The 25,561-nt window shown below is 35.5% G+C and overlaps 1 protein-coding gene across 11 annotated transcripts in view; it reads right to left on the reverse strand.

Moving 5' to 3' along the window:
* USP34 (ubiquitin specific peptidase 34) overlaps positions 1-25,561 on the reverse strand; it is a 252,897-nt gene that overhangs the window by 30,765 nt on the left and 196,571 nt on the right. For all 11 annotated transcript variants that reach the window (XM_045446153.1, XM_045446155.1, XM_045446151.1 and 8 more), the window contains 14 exons: positions 22,446-22,618; positions 18,551-18,704; positions 17,378-17,456; positions 13,471-13,524; positions 13,240-13,335; positions 9,110-9,174; positions 8,939-9,014; positions 8,809-8,856; positions 8,629-8,694; positions 5,988-6,068; positions 4,171-4,256; positions 3,647-3,815; positions 3,468-3,542; positions 2,202-2,353 (listed from right to left, as the gene is read on the reverse strand). In XM_045446153.1, coding sequence (XP_045302109.1) covers positions 2,202-2,353; positions 3,468-3,542; positions 3,647-3,815; positions 4,171-4,256; positions 5,988-6,068; positions 8,629-8,694; positions 8,809-8,856; positions 8,939-9,014; positions 9,110-9,174; positions 13,240-13,335; positions 13,471-13,524; positions 17,378-17,456; positions 18,551-18,704; positions 22,446-22,618 — 1,374 coding nt within the window. The remainder of the gene's footprint in view (positions 1-2,201; positions 2,354-3,467; positions 3,543-3,646; positions 3,816-4,170; positions 4,257-5,987; positions 6,069-8,628; positions 8,695-8,808; positions 8,857-8,938; positions 9,015-9,109; positions 9,175-13,239; positions 13,336-13,470; positions 13,525-17,377; positions 17,457-18,550; positions 18,705-22,445; positions 22,619-25,561) is intronic.

Below are 25,561 nucleotides of genomic sequence, written 5' to 3' on the forward strand. Positions count from 1 at the left end.
TTTTTAGGCACCATTACAAACTCATGGATTTAAACATCTGTGATGCATTTTACATTTTTGTCCACTTGTAATTATTCTTATATTACTGATACTCGGGTTGTCCAATCTATAACCAGTAGAAATATCCTTAAATTGGTTGAGTCCTTTTAACATAAATAATCTCAGTAGTCTCTGATGGTCTCTGCTTTGCAAAACGACCCATTTCTTTCTTGCCCAAGACCTGGAATTGGCCTTTTTTTTTTTTTTCAAGGAATCCTGATTTTTTTTACCACAGGAAATGATATCTGGAGACTATAATCCAGATGCCAGTGGCACACATGGATTCTGGGTTGGGCAAGATTTCTAAGCCCTTTCAGAAAATCGGAGTATATAAAACATTTTTTGTTTGCTTAAGACAAAATACACCATAAACTCTACTGATCTTCCCAAATTCAAATTTAGTTTTAAAGAACTTATATTAAAAACCTAAAATATTCTATCTCTATTTCTTCCTTCTTTTGCTGAAAATCTTCGTTTCGAATGACATTGACAATTATTATTTGCTTTATTCTATAATATACGTTTGTTTCAGAATAATAATCACAATTACATTATTAACAATATACTTAGTAAAACAGTTTAGGATAATTTTACAATTTTGTCTTTCATGTACAACTAGGAATTTACAGTTAATGTGCTCTAAAGTCATTTTAATGAATTCCTCTCCAATGACTATGCCACCAGGTCAATATATAGTTCATTTATTTCAGTCTGCTTTTGGTTTTTAGGGATTGCATTTTATTAATTCACTTATATAAAACATTTACATGATTACAAGTTAAATCTAAAAAAAAACAACAACATATATTCATAGAAGTCAAGCTTTCATTTCTGTCCTTTCTAGTCTGTTTTCCCCTCCCCCAACCACAGGAACCTACTTTTTTTTTCTTAATTTAGACTTCAATTTTAAAAAATACAGTAAATTCTTGTTATTGTAGTACTTATGTTCTATAAAGTGCTGCAAACATTGAATTAGTGATTATTTAACCATTGCTCATAAGGGAAATACAAGGTTGGCTCTTGTGAGCCTCTGGTCACAACATTTTCTTCAACCAATCAATACGTTACCTTGTTTTATGTGTGTTTCTATTTAAAGATACTTTATTTAATATATGTTGTTCATTCATTAGCAGTGAAGTCACAGCAAATAATACTATAACTGATACCTGAATGAAGCTTGTCTAATGTGCATTTTCTCTTTAAGGCACATTACGGACTTAATGGGCTTAGAAACACTAGATAGCACTTAGCACTATATATGGGGGCAATTTTAAATACCAAGCCACTAAAAAAGCACAAATGTGACGAACATGGCATAAACCATGAAAAAGATATTTGTTTACAACATGAGAAGTGAAACAGGAAGGCACAGTGTCATCATGTTTGACCTTGGCTAGAAAAATATGTGTCAGGTAACTAATTTTTTGCCACTCTGCACATGTACATCTGCAGCCCACAAAAAAATGACTGTAAAAGCGCCATGAGTACTTATTTTGGGATTGCAATAAATCCTAGCAAGTAGGCAGATTTGGAAATAGGAGATCCATAATGAGGAATAATGGAAATTGGGTGTACATGCTCTCAATCTCTCTCTCTCTCCCCCCCACTCTCCCCTTATAGCCTCCCCTTTCTTAAAAAGTACCATACTATACACAGTTTTCTCCACCGTGCTTTTTTCACTTAGTAATATTTATCCTAAACACCTCTCCATGGTAGTACAGATAATTTCCCATGCTTTTTTTCTTCAGCAATAGAGTATTCTACTGAGTGGATGCTGGCTTTTGTCAACTAATCCCCTTTTGGTGGTTATTTCCAGTCTTCTGCTGTTATAAACTAACTACTTCAATAAATATCACTGTACATACATCTTTCTGTATTTGGGGCACACATTTCTGGAAGTAGCATTGCTAGGTCAAAGGATGAACGCACATATAATTTTGCTAAATATTTTACTGTATATTTCTTCAACGTATATTTCTAACATGACTCAGTGAAAGTAAGAGTTTGATACAAAAGATTGAAATACTTATGCCACAAGAGTTGATAAATAGTGGTGTTATTTAAAAGGAATTATGTAACAAAAGCTAGTAGTGGTAAAACAAGTATGTAGAAGGAATAAAATCAAACATGCTTTAAGCATTTTGAATGTTGAAACATTTCACCTTTCTGAGCGAGATTGTTCAACCAACAGAGCAACTAAAGCTATCATTTTTTCCAGGGCAGCCGGCCTGTACTTTTCTTCTGCCAGCGAGAGAATATCTTCTTCCTCCTCCTCTTCTTCCCCTTCTTCCTCTGATAATACTTCAACTTGAGGCTAGAACAGAACAAAATGTTAGAACAAATATGTTAATACTGAATTATCCAGAGAGAAAATAACTTGAATCTTTTACAAAACTACCCTATGTAAATGGTGGCAGGAGCATGTATTAAAGAACAACCACACAAAGGCCTAACCTTAACTTTTAAGAGTCTAAACAACATTCACGACAACTTTAGACACAGCAGGCAGAACTATAAAGAACAATGATTCTCAACACCGTGACTATTTACACCTCACCTACAGGGATAAATCTTTTAACAATTTCTTTTTAATTACAGGCAAGTCCCTTGGAAGATAAATCAAGATCAACTTTTATATGAGTATGATAAAACAGCATTTCCTATTTAATAAAAATGCCAGTTACACAAATTAATAGTGTTCAGATAATCCAAATAGTAAGTCTTCCAAAGAGATATGCACTTGGGCTTTGAAATGCAAGAGGCTGAAGACATTTTATGATTTTAAAAAGCAAAAGAAAAGCAGTCTGAACAGGTCACAATACAGGCAGGAATTAGGTAGTAAAAGCCCATATTCTGAGAAGCATTACTGTATAATGGTTTAACAGTTTAGCTCAGGAGTCTGACCAAAGATCAAAGCCCAATTCACTGTGGTCTAAAACAAGTTAACTTCTTTAAGCCTCAAGTTCCTGATCTGTAAAACGGAGGTAACAACAGTAAAAATAGGGCACAAGCCAATGTGGTTGTCACAGACAAGACAAAGTTCATATAATACTTTCATAATTATGAATAGACCAGCTACTTAAATTTTTGGAAGATTTTACAAACTCAATAGCAAAGGGCTTAAAAATACGGCCAGCAAAAATGTTCACTGAGATGACATACGTTTGATAGGACTCCAAAACAGGTGGTGGCCACTTTGCCTAAATATATTTGCTTTGTTCCAGGGCCTTGCCAATGAAATCATTATTTGATTATTTCTTCTCTTGCTACATTCATTAAAAATATCAACCAAACTCAGACCCTTAACATTATCTAATATCAGGGCCAGAAGAGACTTTAAAGGGTTCTAATGTCTAAGGACTTTCCATGATACAAACTTGAAAACATGGACCCCTAAATCCCCCAATATGAGAGAGAACTGCACTTACATTTTCAGGCCCTTTGGTTCCCATGTAAAAATGTACCATTGTAGATATGGCTTGCAGTGAAAGCAAAAACTGGCTCTAAAAATAAAAACATTGATTTAAAAATATAACATAAAAACAATGAAGTTTTAAATACTGAAAACAGGTACATAATCCCAGAAATAAATAAGATATAGCTTTACCTCTTCTTCACCCATTTTGGCAAATTCATAAAGGAAGGCAAAGTATTCTGTAAGATGTTTACTGTGAGGTTTTACACCATGTTCCATAATTAATAACAGAGTTCTCACAAATCTAGTGACACACGAACGACCACCAATATCTTCCACTGAGGCATCCATATCATCTGACCTGAAAATATAATTTAATATCTCAGAGACAGTATGAAGTCTGGGGACAGATATTCTGGAAGGAGAGATGTTTTTAAAAACCCAAATTTATCTTTCATCTTTGCAATAGACTGCAGTACGAATTATAATAATTTAAGTAGGTGGATTCTAATTATTGTGTCTGGCTAACTCAATCATGAAGTTACTTGTAGACAATTTTGAAGATCAAAAATAAAAGTTTTCTCTCCTTGATCGGTATCATTACAGATTATTTTTAAATAGAAGAATCCAAATGTTTCACTGTGGATATTTAAAAATACTCTGTAGGTGGATAATTAAAAAGCTTAAAAATAAAATGTTCAAAAGGCACTTCTTACCCATCTTCCATTCCTGGTTGTAGATAAAGATGAGCATGCACAGGCCTAAGTCTCTGAATCACATGGATACACAAACGCTGAAACATCTATAAACGAAAAGTTATAACAATCTAAGAGCCAACTTTATCAGGTAATAGAGATACTAAAAAATTAACATGATTCAAAACTCTCTGCCAACCATTTCTTTTCCCCACAGATTATCTTTTGACATTCTAAAGCTCTTCTGACATCTCACCTGGACTAAAAATATAAGGTAAAGGTAGCTTAAAAATAATCACTTTTGTAATAAATGAAAAAACAACAATGAACTATACATTTCAGTAATAGAAAACACACAAAAAACCCACAAAGCTTCATAAAAACCTCTTGATTAATGGAGATATACAAAACAGAAAACTTAGCATCCATCTCTTTAAAAGAGTGGAATAGGGAAGGATAGCTGCTTATCAGAGGTCAATGACTAGGGGAAGGAAATGTGATTTAAGTTTATCTAAAAGAAACATGGATTAAAAAGGATTGGGATTCTCTAAATAAAATATACAAATAGCCACTAAGCACATGAAAAGATGTTCACTATCATTAAGTATTAGGGAAATGTAAACCAAAACCACAATGACATACTAACTACTTCACACACATTAGGAGAGCTAAAATCAAAAAGACAGTAACAAATGCTGAAGAAGATAGTGAAAAAAAGAAATCTCATAGATTGCTGGTGGGAACATAAACTGGTGCAGACACCATGGAAATTTTTGGTCGTTCCTAAAATATTAAACCTAGAGTGATCATATGACCCAGGAATTCCACTCCTAGGTAGATACCCAAAATAACTGAAAACATATGTCCACACAAATATTTGTACACAAATGTTCAGAGCAGCATTATTCAAAATAGCCAAGTGAAAACATCCCAAATGTTCATCAACTGCTGAATGGATAAACAATATTTAGTATATCCATTCAATGGAATACAATTTGGCAAAAAAGTACAGATACATGCTACAACATGGATAAACCTTGAAAACACTGCTAAATCAGTGACAATCATAAAAGACCACAAAATGTGTGACTCCAATTATCATTAAATAAGCAAATCCATATCATTAAGTAGGCAAATTCATAGATAAGGGGCTGTCATTAGTGGCTGAAAAAAAGCAACAGGATAAAATGGGGAGTGACTTAATAGGTATGGAGTTTCTCTTAGCAGGATTATAAAAATTAGATGATGGGTGCGTAAGTCTGGGAATAGAACTACTGTATTTTACACTTTGAAAGGTTTTGATTAATTTTATGGTGTAAAAATTGTTTGTCAGTAATAAGGGAAAAGTGGCATTTTCAGATTAAATTTTCGGTTCTGTGTCATAAGTGAATATAAAATATTTACTTTTTTTTTGTCTAATTTTCCCAAAGATTTAAGGAGACACAAATTGTTTCATGTGACAGTTCAAAATCTTTCACAGAAATGTAATATACTATTCATTTAGTTTTTAAGGCCATTACAACACTCTACCATGGTTAGAATATCTAAGGTTCTGAAAAAGAATCAGTACAACTCAGAAAGCAGCCACAGTAGGATCTGAGAGAACAGGGAGTTAAAGCTATCTTCCTACAACCAGGAAATGTGAATGATTTTAATCACTTGGTTGGAAAGATAGTTGATTTGCTAAAAGAAGCTGATGAAACAACAGCAAAATTATTTTTTTGATAAGAGGTCAATCTTTTCAAACTACTTTTCAATGCTGGGTTAAAATACATTCACAGGCAAATTAGAATTATTAGTTTGAAGGCTACCTCTTTTTCAAACACTCTTTTTCTTACCTGTCTCACAATTTGATTAGGGCACTTAATTAGTATCTGCATTGGCCACCAGTCATCATCAGCCATACGGTCCAAAAACCACTGTAGAAAAATAGTGTGATATAAACATTCAACCAATACTTGTTAAATATAGGATTAAAAAAAAAAAAATCACATAAGGATTTTACTTCTAGTCAATGTTTCGATTAGTTTAAGTTCTTACCAAAACAGATTCTTTAACTGTTACAAAGTCCAAAACTCTAAAATGCCAAAAGTCACAATCAGGGTCCTCTAACTACAGAATTTCATGAATGCCATCTACATCACAGTGTACAACCTGCATCATGGCAACCTACAGCCCTTAACATAATAAAATGGAATACTATTTTCCTCTTATTTCTCACAGATGTCAGACTGCAGTTATCTTTTGTTCCTATTAATAACATGATGTATTGATTCGTTTTTTTCTGTTTGAAAAGAAATTATGTTCCCTTGATAACAAAAAACACTTCTTTATGCTAAGACAATTCTCAATGATTTCCAGATATCTCTTAATCACTTAACTCCTGTAATACTGAATTTTACTGTGTACATATACACAATTACTGACAAGTGTAGAGAATTTTAACTACACACACACACACACACACACGTATATACGTGTATATACGTGTGTGTGTGTGTGTGTGTGTGTGTGTGTGTGTAGTGGCAACACTATATATGAAAACATGAAAGGGGTAGAGAATAGAGGAACTTGTTAACTAACACCAGGAGGATATAATCAGTCAAAACAAGCACGTAGAGAATTCTGCAGATCAAATGACAAAGTAGCAAAGAGAAAAAAAAGTTAATAACTGCTACAGATGAAAGTTGATTTATGAGACAAAAGCAAAATGTAGCCTTTGTTTAAATACTACTTCAAACAAGCAAACTGAGAGAAGAAAAACATTAAAAAAATTTTTTTAATGTTTGTTTATTTGGGGGTGGGGGTAGATAGGGAGACAGAGGATCTGAAGCAGGCTCTGCACTGACAGCAGACAGCAAGATATGGGCCTCGAACTCATGAACTGAGATCATGACCTGAGCCAAAGTTGGATGCTTAGACCACTGGGCCGAGCCAGGTGGCCCCAAAAAATGTTAAAAAAAAATTTTTTTAATGTTTATTTTTGACAGGGAGAGGGAGGGAGGGAGGGAGGGAGGGAGGGAGGGAGAGAGAGAGAGAGAGAGGCCGAGCACAAGTGGGGGAGGGGCAGAGAAAGAGGGAGACAGGATCCAAAGCAGGCTCCAGGCTCTAAACTATTAGCAAAAGAGTCCGATGTGGGGCTCAAATTCACAGACAGCGAGATCATGACCTGAGCCTAAGTCCGCACTCAACCGACTGAGCCACCCAGGCACTGCGAAATCATGTTTTAGACAACTAGAGAAAAGTGAACACAAAGTGAGTATTGGATGATGTTGAGGAACCACTTCTAATTTTACTAGGAGTATGGAATCATGGTTATATATATTTTTTAAAGTTCTCATCAGAGATACATACTCAGTACTCATGGATGTGTATGATATGCTATCTGGGTTTGCTTTAAGATACCTCAAAACAGACACGAGGAAGAGATGAAAACAAAATAATGTTACTATTTGTTGAAACTGGGTGATAGGTACCCAAGAGTTCATTATCTTTCTACTTTTGTGCTCATTTTGAAATGCTCATTACAAAGTTTTAAAAAATCATGGCTTTGTATTTGTATTCTACAACAATCAGATTCTCTAATTCCACTGCTTCAAGGCATAATCAGATGAACTTATACATAAGAAAAATATCTTCAGGGCACCTGGGTGGCTAGTTGGTTGTCTGACCTCAGTTCAGGTCATGATCTTGCGGTCTGTGGGTTCGAGCCCCACGTCAGGCTCTGTGCTGACAGCTCAGAGCCTGGAGCCTTCTTCCGATCCTGTGTCTCCCTCTCTCTCTGACCCTCTCCTGCTAATGCTGTCCCTCCCTCTCTCTCTTTCTCAAAAATAAACAATTAAAAAAAGAAAAGAAAAAAAGAAAAAAAGTCTTCAACTAATTTCATTTATTGTACACTATGCTGCTATCTCCCACCTCAGGAAAATTTTAAGACTTGCATTCCTAGAAAGGCTTATATCACTTTGGGAACTAATCAAGGAATGATAAAATAACAGTAAGATGCCATATGGTTAAGTGATCATTACTTGTGAGCAGATTATCCTTAAGGATATATTGTTACCGGGATATATTAGACCACAATATAGAAGATAAAATTGGACATAAACTGATATACTAGGATATATGCATTTTTATCTTGGGGGGGGAAGGAAGATTTTGTTGTCAACTATTGTTTTATAATATTCAAAATTAGTTAAGAAATATCTGGTATCAGTCTTCTGAATTTTCTGTATTTTTAATTCTAATACATGGGGGGAGAGGCACCCAAGGATTTTTAAATACCTTAACAATCAATTATTTAATCAGTGTAATGGATAGGACACATAAATGACAACTTTCTCAGTTGTTAAGTAATTTTAGGAACAATTTACATTGGGATCCCTATTATAAAATACAATAATTTTGCTGTAGCATCTAAGAAGAAAAGTAAATAAAAAAAGTGCACATTAAATTATGCATTGTTTGTTGAATTATTCTCACCTCACAAGCTGCTTGACTATTATTAAATTGTTTGGTCAGGAGTTCAATCCACTGAAGCATTGTGGGCTAAAAAAGAAAAAGAAAGAAGTCACTTAAGGCATCTACTTCTGAGCTAAAGATCATGAAAACCAGAAGTTATCTGATAAATGACACAAAAATCTACGAAAACACAACACATACCTTTTCTTTTGAATGTATAAACGTCTCTAGGACAAAGGAAGTGCTTAACTGTAAGAAAAGATTAAGCAAAAAATATTTAATTATCTTAAAGTAGTCAATTTTGAAAAACTATCTAAGGCTTATAGATTACCTTTGCTGTCATTAGGGAAACAGCTTTAGGATCTGGTAATGTACTGGGAATACAACTACATAACTGCCACATAAACCTAGAATTAAAAAAAAAGTTAAGTTACATTTCTTACAGAAGAAGATTTGTTTTAAATGTGTAACAAAAATCTATTATTAAATTTACAAAACTTACCCAAAATATGTATGTTCGAAAATGTTTTTGTCTTGAAGAAACTGCATGTTATCATGCCAAATCCACTGAAGTAAAAGAAAATGTTAACATTACATATCAGAAAGCATTTGCTTCATTACATTTTACTAGTATTTTTATTAGACAAAAAAAGATTTGCTCTAAAAGAAACAAAAAAAGCAAAAAATACAGGCACTTAAAATTCATGTTGATTTTTTTCTGGGTATACAAGAATATGAAAATGGCTACTAAGCCTGCTCCAATGTTATCATTCTGTATCTGGCTACCTCAAGCAATTAGTTTTTTTTTTTTTTTTTTTTAATTTTTTTTTTTTAACGTTTTTATTTATTTTTGAGACAGAGAGAGACAGAGCATGAACGGGGGAGGGTCAGAGAGAGAGGGAGACACAGAATCAGAAGCAGGCTCCAGGCTCTGAGCCATCAGCCCAGAGCCCGACGCGGGGCTCGAACTCACAGACCGCGAGATCGTGACCTGGCTGAAGTCGGACGCTTAACCGACTGCGCCACCCAGGCGCCCCGCAATTAGTTTTTTAAAAATGCAATTATACAGACTGTGAAAGGAAGAACTCTGAAATATCATTTGTCTCAAGAGCGAATATATAAATGAATAAAATTATGTCATGTTTTGATAAAAACAGGTTATGAGAAAGGTTTATGTTCGAAAACTGGCAAAATAAAAACAATTCAGGTTGGCTGACTTAAGAGGTGATTTCCTGGCTTATTCTGTAACAATTATGAAAAATAATTATTTCTGACATGAGCCTTTAGAGTAACTTCTCTGCTCACTTTAGTTTTTGTGTTCCTTTAACTCTGTGAATACCCTAAACATGCTCTGAGTTGTTGTTAGTTCCATAAGTTATTTTTATCTGGAACATATTTATGTTGATTACTGACATTACTGCCTGTGTTGATCCTTCCTAAAGATTTTCAACTACCTCTACTTGCTTCCCAGCCCACTACTCTAGTCTAGAACCAGCTCTTAGAATTATGTATTAGGGCTCCTGCTCCACGCTGATGCAGACCTAGTCACTGAATGGTTTGCTTCAGAGTTCTTGGTACTCTAGCATTTCTATGCACACAGCTTTCTAGAAAGCTGTAGCTTCAAGAAAACTTTGGCAGCATTCAACCATCAATGCTTTTTCACAGCAATGGAGCTCCATTCCCAGCTTTCAACTTCTAGCCACGAGCTCAGCTCTAGATCCTCTGTTATAATTTTTGTCCCCTTTACCCCAGAAGAGCTAAAGGGGACCCTAGAGCCTGGTAGTCCTGTTTTTCCACCAGACTCAGTGCTTTTATATCTGTTCCATTTCTGTCCTACAGAAATATTCACCCTATTTTTTGACAATCCTTTTTATGTTTTAACAATACAACATATGTGGAGCAATCTGGGTGTGTCTAAGTGTGAAATTTCTTCACTACAATGATCAGATTTTTCCCAGGTATTTTCTGTATCCCATTCAATTTCATCTTGGCTCACATTTCCTTGAACTTACTAATCATCACAGTCTCAGAGATCATCTTTCAGCTCCTAAAACATGGCAATAAACTCTTTCTTTCCTAAGGGCATTTGTACATAATCTACTCTTTGCTTGGAGTAATCTTCACATGATTAACTCTTTGCTACCTTTCAAGTCTCAGCTTAAGGTTAATCTGAAGCATTTCCTAATCACTTCCCCCAGCAATTCAAATCAACTACTCTTTCTGGGCATTTTGTTTTATCCATAATAGTCATTATATAATGTTTGTTTACTTAATAAATTTTATAGCTCTAAATTTTCAATTTACTCTTTGGGAAAGTCTGCTACCAGCTATATTTTAACTGTACAAATTTAAAAGACCAGATTCTAGTTTTTACCTAAAATCTATGTTAATATTAAGTAACAGTATTATCATATTTTAATATTTTCAGTAAAATGTATATGCAAGCAAACTCATTTTAAATTAATAAGCTAAAGCAATGCCAGGAAAAAAGGGTTGGCTTAGATGTGCAATCAAGAATATTTTGATGTAGTTTATTTTTCTTGTTTTGGTAGAGCAAAAGGATGGATTTCCTTTTGTCACCACATAAATCAGTGGTTCTCAAAGAATGGTTGAGAGAGCTGTGGAGTACCTGTGACCATTTTAGGGTATATGTAAGATCTACACCATTTTTTTAGTAATACGATGATGCTATCTGCCTTTTTTAAGCTCTCATTCTTTTTTGAGCATAGAATGAAGTTTCCCAGAGGCTACATGATGAATGAGATCACAACAGAGCAAATGCAAAAAGCTATTATGAGACTCTAGCTGTCAACTATTAAATCAGATATTAAAAAGATTTGCCAACATGTAAAACAGGGTTTTGTTCTGAAAAATATTTTTTAATAAAATGTTATTTATATTAGGATGTCACAAGTTTATTTCTGATATTTTTAAATAAATTAATGTAAATTTTAAAAATTGTTTTAATTTCTAATATAGTAAGTATTGACAGATATAACCACCACATTAAAACTAATATTTTAAAAAACTTTAAGGTTCTCAATATTTAAAAGAAAAAAATTTTTTAATTAGTTTTATTTCTGAGAGGCAGAGAGAGACCGAGCATGTGTGGGGGAGGGGCAGAGAGAGAGGGAGACACAGAATTAACGCAGGCTCCAGGCTCTGAGCTGTCAGCACAGAGCCCGAAGCGGGGCTGAACTCTGGAACCGTGAGATCATGATCTGAGATGAAGTCGGACCCAACTGAACCACCTAGGTGTCCCAGGTTCTCAATATTTTTTAAGAATATAAAAGTTCTGAGAATAGGAAGTTTCAGAACCGTTGATGTAAACAAAATACATCTTTTTAAAAAATGTTTCATTTTCAGGCTCAGGTCATGATCTCACAGTTTGTGGAGTTTGAACCCTGCGTCGGGTTCTGCACTGAAAGCTCAGAGCCTGGAGTCCGTTTTGAATTCTGTGTCTCCCTCTCTCCTTGCCCCTGCCCCGCTCATGCTCTCTCTTTCCTTCAAAAACAAACAAATGTTAAAAAAAATTTTTAAATGTTTCATTTTTATTTTTGAGAGACAGAAAGAGAGAGAGAAGCAAGTGAGGGAGGAACAGAGAGAGGGAGACACAGAATCCAAAGCAAGCTCCAGGCTCTGAGCTGTCAGCACAGAGCCTGATGTGGGGCTCAAACTCATGAACTGTGAAATCATGACCTGAGACGAAGTTGGATGCTTAACTGACTGAGCCACCCAGATGCCCCAACAAAATACATCTTTAAGGTTTCAGTTAAAATTTCATTTTACTTCACAAGTGGGCTGGGTTGTCATTAAATACTGTTGGGTCCTTATCTAGAATAAGAAATCTAATGAAGCACCTAATTTTGCTGGTAAATCCAATTCAAAGGTTTAAAAGATGTGGATGTTCTTGTGTTTTTATCAGTAATATTATGGGTAGGCAAGACACCTGTTAAGATTATTTGTTTGGGGGAAAAAATTCCACTTGGTTTTAAGACATGACCGCAACAGCGCAAATATTAACCAATTAAATAGTAAAAGCTGAACTGTTTAGATGGAAGATTACATTTTTACCAGGTATACCTTTTTGAAGATTTACATTTTGTACTTTCAGCTGAGTTTATTACATTGACACAACACACACAGAGGTGTGAATGTATTTTATAACTCTTAAGACGTTAAAGTAACACTACCACTTATTACGTTATAAAACAAAGAAAACCTCAATACTACAATCAAGACATATTTTAAAGCATTTGATAGTATTTTAAGTGCATTTCAAATATATGGTACATTTATATGTAACATGAAGCAAAGAAGGAACGAACACCAATCACCCAATCCATTACCACACATACAAGTTACTTATGAGCTTGCCCCAATTCCATCAACTATTTTACCTGTCTTATTCTTATTTCTCTTTAATATTACTAATTATTTCCACTCACTTTAATCTCATTCACTTCACATGCATCTGTCATGTATCAGTATTACCAAGACTATCTATAAACACTGTTAAATCCATCCCAGATTACAAATCCTAACATTGCCATAGCCTGCTCTTGGAGTTCTATTACTTACATAAATTCTTGACATGCTTGTAAACTGTTGTTTAAGTTAAATTAACTATACCTCTAGTAACTCTGATGAAACATCAAATTTGAATTCTTTGCCATTTTCTTCCTCTGGTTCCATGCGTTTGTAAAACAGCATATAAGCACTATGTGTCTTTAAGGGGCCAAAAAAAAAAAAAAAAGGATGAAAAAATAAGTATATTTTCAATTTGACCAAGTTTAACTATAAAATTAGATAACATGGAAGAAAGAAAACTATGTAAAATGATATATGCAAAGAAATGATTACCTTTTCAAAGGAGAAATCCATAAATTTATCTGTAACAGAATCATAGGTCTTGGTCTGTTTAAAAAAATAAAAGTTTTGCTACTTTAAAAGACAATATTTCAGCTTGTATTTATCTCAGTTGTATTTATATATAAAATATTTCATAAATACCTATTTTATTCTTTATAGTAACTTTGTAAATAGTGTTCAAATAGTACTACATCATAAAAATCCTTGACAAAAGTTTTTGGCTAAAAGTATAGTCGACCTTTGAATAACACAGGCTTGAACTGCACAGGTCCACTTAAAGGCAGATTTTTTTTTTTTTCCCCAATAAATACAGTACAGTAATGTAAATTTATTTTTCTTATGATTTTCTTCATATCATTTTCTTTTCTCTAGCTTTATTGTAAGAATACAGTATTCCTATCAAAATAACACCAGCATTCTTCAGAGCTAGAACAAATAATCCTAAAATCTGTATGGAACCAGAAAGATACCAAATAGCCAAAGCAACCTTGAAAAAGAAAACCAAAGCAGGAGGCATCACAATCCCGGACTTCAAGCTGTATTACAAAGCTGTAATAATGGGGGCCCTGGGTGGCTCAGTCGGTTGAGTGTCTGACTTCAGCTCAGGTCATGATCTCACAGTTCGTGGGTTCGAGCCCTGTGTCGGGCTCTGTGCTAACGGATCAGAGCCTGGAGCCTGCTTCGATTCTGTGTCTCCCTCTCTCTCTGCCCCTCCTCTGCTCACACTCTGTCTCTCTCAAAAATAAGTAACCATAAGAAATAAAAATAAAACATAAAAAACAAAGCTGTAATCATCAAGACAGTATGGTACTGGCATAAGAACAGACACTCAGATCAATGGAACAGAATAGAGAACCCAGAAATGGACCCACAAACATATGGCCAACTAATCTTTGACAAACCAGGAAAGAATATCCAATGGAATAAAGACAGTAAAGACAGTCTCTTCAGCAAGTGGTGCTGGGAAAACTGGACAGCGACATGCAGAAAAATGAACCTGGACCACTTTCTTACACCATACACAAAAATAAACTCACAGTGGATGAAAGACCTAAATGTAAGACAGGAAGCCATCAAAATCCTCGAGGAGAAAGCAGGCAAAAACCTCTTTGATCTTGGCTGCAGCAACTTCCTACTCAATACCTCTCCAGAGGCAAGGGAAACAAAAGCATAAATGAACTATCGGGACCTCATTAAATAAAAAGCTTCCCCACAGTGAAGGAAGCAATCAGCAAAAGAAAAAGGCAACTGACAGAATGGGAGAAGATATTTGCAAACGATGTATCAAATAAAGGGTTGGTTAGTATCCAAAATCTATAAAGAATTTACCAAACTCAACACCCAAAAAACAAATAATCCAGTGAAGAAATGGGCAAAAGACATGACATTTCTCCAAAGAAGACATCCACATGGCCAACTGACACATGAAAAAATGCTCAACATCACTCATCATCAGAGAAATACAAATCAAAACCACAATGAGATACCACCTCACACCTGTCAGAATGGCTAACATGAACAACTCAGGCAACAACAGATGTTGGTGAGGATGCTGAGAGAGAGGATCTCTTCTGCACTGCTGATGGGAATGCAAACTGGTGCAGCCCCTCTGGAAAACAGCATGGAGGTCCCTCAAAAAATTAAAAATAGAATTACCCTACATCCTAGCAATTGCACTACTAGGTATTTATCCAAGGGATACAGGTACGCTGTTTCAAAGAGGCACATGCACCCCAATATTTATAGCAGTACTATCAATAGCCAAAGTATGAAAGAGTCCAAATGTCCATCAATAGATGAATGGATAAAGAAGAGGTGGTGTGTATGCATATATGTATAATGGAGTATTACTCGGCAATCAAAAAGAATGAAATCTTGCCATTTGCAACTACATGGATGGAAATGGAGGGTATTATGTTAAGCGAAATCAGGCAGTCAGAAAGCAAACATCATATGACCTCATTCATATGAGGACTTTAAGACACAGAACAGATGAACACAAGGGAAGGGAAGCAAAAATAAGATAAGAACAGGGAAGGGGACAAAACATAAGAGACTCTTAAATATGGAGAACAAAAAGGGTTACTGGAGAGGTTGTGGGAGGGGGGATGGGCTAAATTGGTAAGGGGCATTAACGAATCTACCCCTGAAATCATTGTTGCACTATATGCTAAGTACCTTGGATATAAATTTTAAAATTAATTAATTAAAAAAAAGAATATAGTACATAATGTGTAACATACAAACTATGTATTAACTGAGTATTTATGTTATCAATAAGGCCTCTTTTTTTTCTAATTTTTTAAAATGTTTGTTCTAGAGAGAGAGAGAGAGAGAGAGAGAGCGTGAGCGAGCACGAGTGCACATGCACATGGCAGAGAGAGAGAGGGAGTCACAGAATCCGAAGCAGGCTCCAGGCTCCAAGCTGTCAGCACAGAGCCCAACACAGGGCTTGAACTCATGAACCATGAGAACATGACCTGAGTTGAAGCTGGATGTTTAACCGACTGAGCCACCCAGGCGTGCCCAATAAGGCTTCTGAGCAACAGACAAGTTATACTTGGATTTTTGACTGTGTGGGGGGCTGGCACCTTTAACCCCCACATTATTCAAGGGTCAACTACACCTGAAAATATTCAAAACATTTTTTTTTTAATTTTTTTTAACGTTTATTTATTTTTGAGACAGAGAGAGACAGAGCATGAACAGGGGAGGGTCAGAGAGAGGGAGACACAGAATCTGAAACAGGCTCCAGGCTCCGAGCTGTCAGCACAGGGCCCGACGCGGGGCTCGAACTCACGGACCGTGAGATCATGACCTGAGCCGAAGTCGGCTGCCTAACCGACTGAGCCACCCAGGCGCCCCTCAAAACATTTTTAAAGATACTTTACCATAATGTATATAAAGTTAAGAAAATGTACTTGCAATTTAAAAACTACATTTTAAGAGAACTTTGCTAAATGTACTTGTTTTTCTTTTTCTTCTTTTTTTGTTTTGAGGAAATATTTTACAAATAACATTTAGAGATGCAGTCAGTTTAATGATGGCATCAGGAACTCATTATTTACATCCTCCTTCTATCCATTTCTGAAGTGTTAGCAATTTGCCTACTTCCTCTTTTCTATTAATAGTAGTATGTAAGTGCAACAAAGAGCATTAAAATCCAGAATGTGAACAGTGATTTCACAATACACATGGCTATTAAAGTGAAAAATAACTTTACGTGGGCTTATCTGTGAAATGGGAATGACTAACGCTGGTCTTTTGAGAATCAAAACAGTATTTTAACAGTTTTCAGAAAATTGATACTTGGATAAAATGCCTATTTTATTGTAATTGTTATATTATAATTAAACACTAGTATTCCAACCTAATTGTCTTTTCTCATGTCTTAGAGATAATAACATAACAGGTAAGATATTTTTTGTGTATCCTGTCAATAGTAATAATCAGGTTGCTGCTGCCATTACAAAAAAGTACTGAAAGAATACTTCTTCGAGCTCAGCTCAAGCCAATGTCCTTGACAAAGATTTTTCATATTATGTCCATAAAGAGTAATTTCTTTTTGCTTGAATCCCAAAGCATTCAAGTGAACAACTTCTTCCATCATAATGTTTCACAGCAATGTAATTCAATTCCTATACTACTATTTTAAATTTTCAATTTTAAGTCTTAACCTTCTTAATTAGTTGAATGCAGAAATAGTCTTTTAAAAGGTATTTCCCAGTGCCTGGTATCTATTCCAAACAGTCTCGACTTCAATAAGCAACAAAGGAATAAATTTTAGTTTTAATCATAGCAATTAAAAGAAAGTTTAGTGATTCTACTACTGGATTTTATAATACTGCATAACACATGAAAAGTCACAAAACATTTATAATTTCTGAATAAAACTCACCGTCATCTCCCCGCCAAAACATTCAGAGGCCAGTTGAGCAGAATCAAAAGGTTTTACCTCAGCATCATTAAAAAGATACCTAAAACAGAGCATATAGTGTTGACCAAGTATATATGTACTGAGTATCTCTGTATTATACCTATTTAAAAAATATTTACATTACATAGTAACAAATTACAAGAAGTAATCAAACTTTTTTTTGTGATCCGACTATTTTTAACATGAAGTAAATAAATTCTATGTTCTTGTTTTGACAACGCTAATCTACTAAAAACTAGAATATAATTGTACAAATCTTAACTGTCCTAAAATCCAATAAACGCATTTATAAAAAACTAGGGGTAACAAAAGAGTTCATAAAAACAAATAACAAGTTTGCATTAATAGAATATGTAAAGCTACCAGACAGAAAAGATTAAGAGATGGGAGAGCTTCCAAAAATAAAGACGTCATTTTAAAATTTATGATCAAAATGGATCCCAAATATGGAATTATATTCAAATGGGCAAACAAGGTAAGATAGCATGGACATGACAGCTTAAAGAGTGGAACCAAACTATTCTGCTAACTGCAGATCAATTTACCAATGTACATTTTGTTCAAAGCAATATTCCCAACAATAGAACAGTGCCTACTATTGATATAGCCACTATACTTGAGACTCTACCTAACAATATCTAAATAGCAAAAAACAGCTATTAAGCACTGATTTAATGACTTCCAACCATTACCTTGATAAAAGTTGCTAAAAAAAAAAGTACGGGTTGGAAGGGGAAAAGTAAGGTGGACAGAGTGGAGCATTCAGGCAACTTCGAATTGGCGTATACAAGGACTCTGAAGCCACCTTTATAGAAGACACTCAGCAAACAACTCTTGAATGAGTGAATAAAGAGAAGATTCGGAAGGTGCAATATTGTCTATGAATCTAAAGCTGTGTAAAACCTTGGATATTCATTTGTCTCAGGACACCATCATCAAGTTCTCAAAAGAAGTTTAAGAACAATTGATTTTTATCATCTTATGAAAGTTACTTTCATTTAACATTTCCTAATTTTATAGAAAGTTTTTAGAAAAATAAAATCAGGAAACATATGAAGCAAAACCAATCACAAGTTTAAACTTTAAAAACAGGAAAAAGAATTTAATCCCAAGAATAAAATATTTAAAACTCACCATTTATTGTTTTTATAAGCATGTGGATTGACTATATCTCTGATGAAGCTATAATAGTGCCCACCATCTGCTGTTCCTGTATGAACAGTTACTCCTATTAAGTCATACTCATAGCTCTCTGTATCTTTTGAATGATCACTGACTTCCTTAAAACCTGAAATGATTTACATAAGATAATGGTAATAATTCTGAATACTGCACAGTGACACCTTAGAATCACTTTACGTAATATATACAGAAAAAGGCACAGATACATTATGTATTATAAGAGGTACAAATATTTGCTAATCATTCCCCATTCATAGTCTACAATTTCAAGGAACATTTACACAAATCACTTGGAAAAACAACCATGTGTTACTGCATGACTATGGGCAACCTCAACATAATGTAGAAATGTAAAATATGTTTTGTCTAATCTTGTTCCTTTTGAAATAGCAGAATACAAAATTTTTCATTCATCTTATTAGGAGCAAGCAAATACAAGATCTGAAAAGGCATTAAGGTACTTATGTCTCTTAATGTCAAGTTACAGTTTATCATTTTGTATCAGGAGACAGAAAATAAAAGACATGCTTTCTGTCGCTAAAGATTTAAATCTGAAAGGGATAAAAGATACTATGGAAAAATTACAGAATAATCCAGTAAATTCAAAGATTTATGATCTGTATTCTCAGCATCCTTTAGAAAGGGAAAAGTATCATCAGAAATAAGTGAGTGAAAGCAGATTAAGTTAACTTGAGCGCATAGTCTAAACTGGAAAGAAAGTAATAACTGTGGAGGGAAGGAAATAGCTAACAGTGTCAAAGTAGCAGCCGAGAAGTTTGGATGTGCTAGGTAGGATCCCACTCTGAACCCATCACTTGTGGCCTAAAAAAATCCTTCATCTTGGCATAAATTTCTGCTACTTCTACACATGGAAGCATCATGAAAAATACCAGTAAGTATAACTTGGCAGTCTCACTATAATTTTTGAAATGGTTTGGAAAGAGTTCTAAACAGTAGGATGTATATATACAACACCTACTTCTTAACTTCGTCTATAAAGTATTTTCAAAGTTAATCATCTTCTTCTGGCTCATTTTCTGCAACTTCTAAACATATTCAAATTCTTTTTTAATTTTTAAAATGTTTATTCATTTTTTGAGAGAGAGAGAGAGAAAGAAAGAGCACAAGTGGGGGGACGGGTAGAGAGAGACACACACACACACACAGAAACCAAAGCAGGCTCTAGGCTCTGAGCTTGTTAGCGCAGAGTCCAATGTGGAGCTAGAACCCACAAACTGCGAGATCTCGACCTGAGCTGAAGTTGGAAGCTTAACTGATTGAGCCACCCAAGCACCTCTAAACATATTCAAATTCTGAACTCCATACTCCTCTACAGCTACAGTCACCAATCTCTCTTCTCTCTTCAAAGAAAGAGCACATTCTTCTCTTAAAGAACAGCCTACCCTCATTGTCTACGCTTCTCATATACCATTTGGTAAAACATTTACTGAATGTTCAAGTGCCAGGCAATGGAGTATAAAGATTAAAAACACAGTTCTCTTTCTCAAATCGTAAAATACAGTGGCTTCTTCACACCTTAAAATTTTTAATCGGTAGAACTTTTTATACAAAGAAAACACTGCCAGATCGCTATTACGTAAAACAGAACTTCTCCATCTAAAGAATGCAAAGACAAAGAGTTCTCTGCTTTTTTCTCTCACCTGTTTGTGCTCCTTGAGGCACATAAACCTAAGTTTGAAAATCACTGGTCTTATAAAAGCAGTAATAATTTGGAGGTAACTAGATATGAACCAAGTGTCATCTTTAACTCATTGCAATCTGCCTCTCTATTGTAATACTCAAATGAAAATGCTATGATAAAGATAACCAACGTCTTTACATGTTTTCAGTTATGTTCTTACTGAACTATTCCTTTTCTTTAGCATTCAATACTTCTGACCACATTCCCTTTTTCTTGAGATCTTGAAATACTGACCCCACTATTCACCTAGCTGATCAAGCCACAAACCTGTGTCATTCTTGACTTTTCTCCCTCCCTCTAGTAGCAGACTAAAATGTAAGCTCCAAAGGGACAAAAAACTTATTTATTTATTTATTTATTTATTTATTTATTTATTTACTTACTTACTTACATGTTTATTTTTTGAGAGAGACAAAGTGTGAGTGGGGGAGATGGAGACAGAGACAGAGAGGGAGAGACAATCTTAACCTAGCTCCACGCTCAGTGTAGAACCTGACACAGGGCTCAATCCCACCACCCTGGGATCATAACCTGAGCCAAGATCAAAATCAAGAGCTGGACACTGAACCAGGTATCCCGACCTTGCTCTTTATTGTCATTCTACTGCCATCACTATGAGAATAAGTTACACAGTAGATAGATATTCAGTAACTTTGTTAGATTCATTTATTCATTCAATCATCAAATTCTATTAACTCTCCATGTACACTTGCTCATCAAGCTACCACCTTCCCTGTGGTTTATCAGAATGGCCTCCCTACATCCCTTTCATCATCCTCTAATTCATTTATTTTTTTTTTTCAACGTTTATTTATTTTTGGGACAGAGAGAGACAGAGCATGAACGGGTGAGGGGCAGAGAGAGAGGGAGACACAGAATCGGAAACAGGTTCCAGGCTCCGAGCCATCAGCCCAGAGCCTGACGCGGGGCTCGAACTCACGGACCGCGAGATCGTGACCTGGCTGAAGTCGGACGCTTAACCGACTGCACCACCCAGGCGCCCCTAATTCATTTATTTCTATTGCTGTAGTCAGAATAACCTTTTCCAGACCCACCTGGTCATCTCAGTTCCCTACTTAAAATGTTCCAAAGGTTTCACATTAAAAAAAAAGAGAGAGACAGAGAGTGAGAGAGAGGGAAAGAGGGAGGGAGGGAGGGAGGGAAGGGGAGAGGGAGAGAAATAGACAGAGAGAGAGAGAGATTAAAATTATTAGGGTGTCTAGTGGCTCAGCCAGTTGAACATCTGACTCTTGATTTCAGCTGAGGTAGTAATCCCAGGGTTGTGGGATATTGCCCCACATCAGGGTCTATGCTGAGCATGGAGCCTGATGAAGATTCTCTCGCTCTCCCTCTGCCCCTCTCCCCAGCTTGCCTCTGCTTTTTCTACTTAAAAAAAAAAAAAAAAAAAAAAAAAAGACCTGGCCTACCAACAAAATGATCTGGTCACTGCCTTTTGTCCATCTTATCAACTCCACCCCCACCTCCTACCCACCTAAAGAGATTAGCCATTCCTCTCAATCTAGTCCTTACTCAGTCTCTACTTCAACGTTACCTTGGTGAAAGCCATCTCTGATTCCGCTAGATATGAGATACATTCACCATCCTATCTGATGACACATTCTGTTTGTAATTTCTTTTAACTTTATTTTTTGAGAGAGAACAAACACACACATGCAAGCAGGGGAGGGGCAGTGAGAGAGGGGTGAAGAGAGAGAGAATCCCAAGCAGGCTCCACAATGGCAGCACAGAGCCCAATAAGGGGCTTGAACCCATGAACCGGGAGATCATGACCTGAGCAGAAACCAAGAGTCGGATGATTAACCGACTGAGCCACCCAGGCATCCCAGTAATTTCTTTTTCAGTAAGATGTGCCTACTAGACTTAAGTTCTATGAGGTAAGAAACCATGTTTACTTGTTCACTGCCATGTCCCTAACACCCAGAGGAGTGCCTAGAACGCAATCCTAGTAAATACTAAATATTTACTGGCTAATGACTGATGTGCCACACTGTACTTCAATACATTCCCCTTTCTAAAATTTAATTTCATTTTGTTAAATGTGTAGTTGGTTATAACTTTGTAATGATGACTGTCTGGTTATGGAGACCTACGATAAATATAGGCAAGAGAAAGATAAAAAATTACCTTCTTTCCTATCACTCTTCCCCATTAGAAAATCTTCTGTATAGGGCGTCATATCCAAACGTAATGGGAAGGAAAAGTGTGTGTTCACTTTCTCTTTCATCATTGTTACCATATTAAATGTATATCTCATAGTATTAAAACTCAGAATGCGAGGCAATTTCTTAAAACATGCCCTGAAAGACATGAAAAAAACAACTGTTAAAAATCTCTTTCAAAACGTACTTCAACTGGTATCATTTACTATACATTTCAACATTCAACTCAGAGTAAATAATAAAAAGTATTCTAAATCATGTTCTTATTAAATGTATCTGTAACCATATATCCCCCTCTTACATGACTTCTTCCATTTTGAAAGGGTTTCCCTGTGTTTAGGTAAGAAAAATTAAAAATTACAGTACACTGCGGTAAATTCCATGAAATTAAAGGTGCTACTGAAGCATAAAAAGGCATCACACCATACATACTCCAAAGATATGGGGGGAGGGTCTCTGGTTCAGAGTTTTCTCTTCTATCTTAAGTAACAGGAAGTGACCTATTTATTTTTATAAATTAGAACTGCAAAGTCTGGCTGTTTTATTTACCAGACATATGACCCTGAACAAGTTATTTAACCTCTCTGAGCTTAATTCCTAATTTGGAAATTCCTAAAATGGAGATTAAACTGCCTATTTCCTACTACTTTTAGAACGCTGCCTGACAGCATTCAATAAACAAGGCTGGATGTTACAACAATGCAGCAGCACCAAGTTAATTGGTTACCTAAATCTTATAATAAATATTGCCAGTTCAAATTTTAAAAAAAGTAATAAAACACCAATATTTCAGTTTAAACAACAACAAAAAAATAAATATATATATACATATATATACATATATATATATATATACACATATATATATACGTATATATATATAAAAGCTTGGATTCATGAAAAATAATGAATTTTGGAGAATAATTCTTCATCATACTTAGGATTCTAAGATTCTGAATCAAAAAGAGTTTCTGTTTGAATCAGAAACTTAGTTAAGGAAAAAAAGGAATTTAGGGAGACCAGGTAACTGAAGGATTTCATAAGCAGAGGAAGTAAGAACTCTAAAAATCATCATTATGGATTTTTTGAACTGGCAAAAGATGATGTTACAGAAGTATAAAGGAGTCAAATGATGAAGGCCTTTGTGTGCCTTGTCAGACTATGAACTTTAGCCTGAGAGCTAAGAGTCACTAAAGGACTTGTGGTTGACCGTGGAACCATGCACGATTCAGAGGATACAAGACATAAATGGAACTAAAAAGAGAGGAGAATTATGTTGTAGACCTACTAAATCTATGAGACACACAAGTCACAGCTGGGAGGACACACCACAGCATTCTGAATTAGGTAAGATGATTTAAGAATCATAAGCATATCAGTAGAGACTAAAGTTATGGTGGTAAAATTATTCAGGAAAGAATGAATAAACTGAGAAAAACAAAGGTTTAAACATAGAGCAAAAGATGATCCTTAGCCCATTTCTGGTGAACACTTACTAGGTTATTATAGACATCCAAAAGTATGGTAATAATATAAAGGACTGAGTAAAACTTTGCCTGAGAGACAAGACACTATTTTAGAAAAACAGGCAAATATTAGTCAAAAGTAGGGAATGTTTCACGAAGTAAGTTATTGAGAATGACATATATTTTCAGTAAGTTTATTTATAAAATTACAACTAAAATGACATTCTCCAAAGAAAATGCCTCTCAATTATCTTTTATTTATTCCTCATATCCCTCCATAGTAACAAATTTTTAATGGACCCCATTCTGTCTAAGTCTTATAACTCATATCCTAACCCAATTCTCATCAGATGAGCTTGGCTTCTCCCTGTGGTTTCATTTAAGTATGTCTACCTTTACAATCTTTCTCTGCCTTCCAACATGCTCAGATTTATGTCATCCAGAAAACTGTTGTTTGATCTCAAAGCCCTTTCTAGATTCCATTTTCCTTGTTTTTTATTGCCAAATTTCTAAAATGAATGATCTGTACTTGATAGATACCATGTAACTTGACAACCCTGCTTCTAATTGCTACAATCTGAAAAAAACATACCACTAAACTGTCTTTTGTAAAACCCAATGCTTTTACTCAGCTGTCATTTTTCCTTTTTTGTGGACTACTATGTCAATTGAATACCTTCCTCATGAGATTCTCTGCCCCAATTTCTAGGTTACCGTCCTATCCCGATTTTCTTTCTTTCCTGGCTTCAATTCCGTCACTTCTTCCTCTGCACTTTTAGGTTGGCTTAGATCTCACAGTCAGTCCTTTGCAGAAGTTACGGTCTTTCTCAGGCACATGTTCAAATGGCATCAACCAATTATGCAAACAATCCCCAAATCTAGATGTTAACGATTTTATGTCATTGTATGTTTCTTTTTTTTTTTTTTAATTTTTTTTCAACGTTTATTTATTTTTGGGACAGAGAGAGACAGAGCATGAACGGGTGAGGGGCAGAGAGAGAGGGAGACACAGAATCGGAAACAGGCTCCAGGCTCTGAGCCATCAGCCCAGAGCCTGACGCGGGGCTCGAACTCACGGACCGCGAGATCGTGACCTGGCTGAAGTCGGACGCTTAACCGACTGCGCCACCCAGGCGCCCCATGTCATTGTATGTTTCTAATCATATTTTCTATTACTGGTCAATGCAAGTCCTCCACTTCAAGGCAGGCTGGCCTAATCCTGGACTTCTTGTACGTACAAGGTCATTTCTATTTCTCTGCCCTTGTTCCTAATAACTAACCGTATATGATGCTCTCTCAATCCAATTTCTATTTGCCATTCAAAGTTCACCTGTAGAATCAAAACATCTTTAGCCAACAAGTCTGTCCTAAACTGGCCATCTTATGGCTAGCTCTTAAGAAAAAAGTCTCTCACTTCAGAGATTCAGCGGAAGACATCTTCAGTTCATGAGGAGACTCACTATCATGATTTAGTGACTGACTGCACAGCAAAGGGTTAAAGGAATCAGACCTTGGTAAATATTTATAGGTTTCATGCCCAATGTGGGCCTCAAACTTACGATCTGGAGATGAAGAGTCACGTCCTCTACTGACTGAGCCAGCCAGGGGCCTGGAC

This window comes from Leopardus geoffroyi, chromosome A3, assembly GCF_018350155.1.
Source record: "Leopardus geoffroyi isolate Oge1 chromosome A3, O.geoffroyi_Oge1_pat1.0, whole genome shotgun sequence".
NCBI classification, from domain to species: domain Eukaryota; kingdom Metazoa; phylum Chordata; class Mammalia; order Carnivora; family Felidae; genus Leopardus; species Leopardus geoffroyi.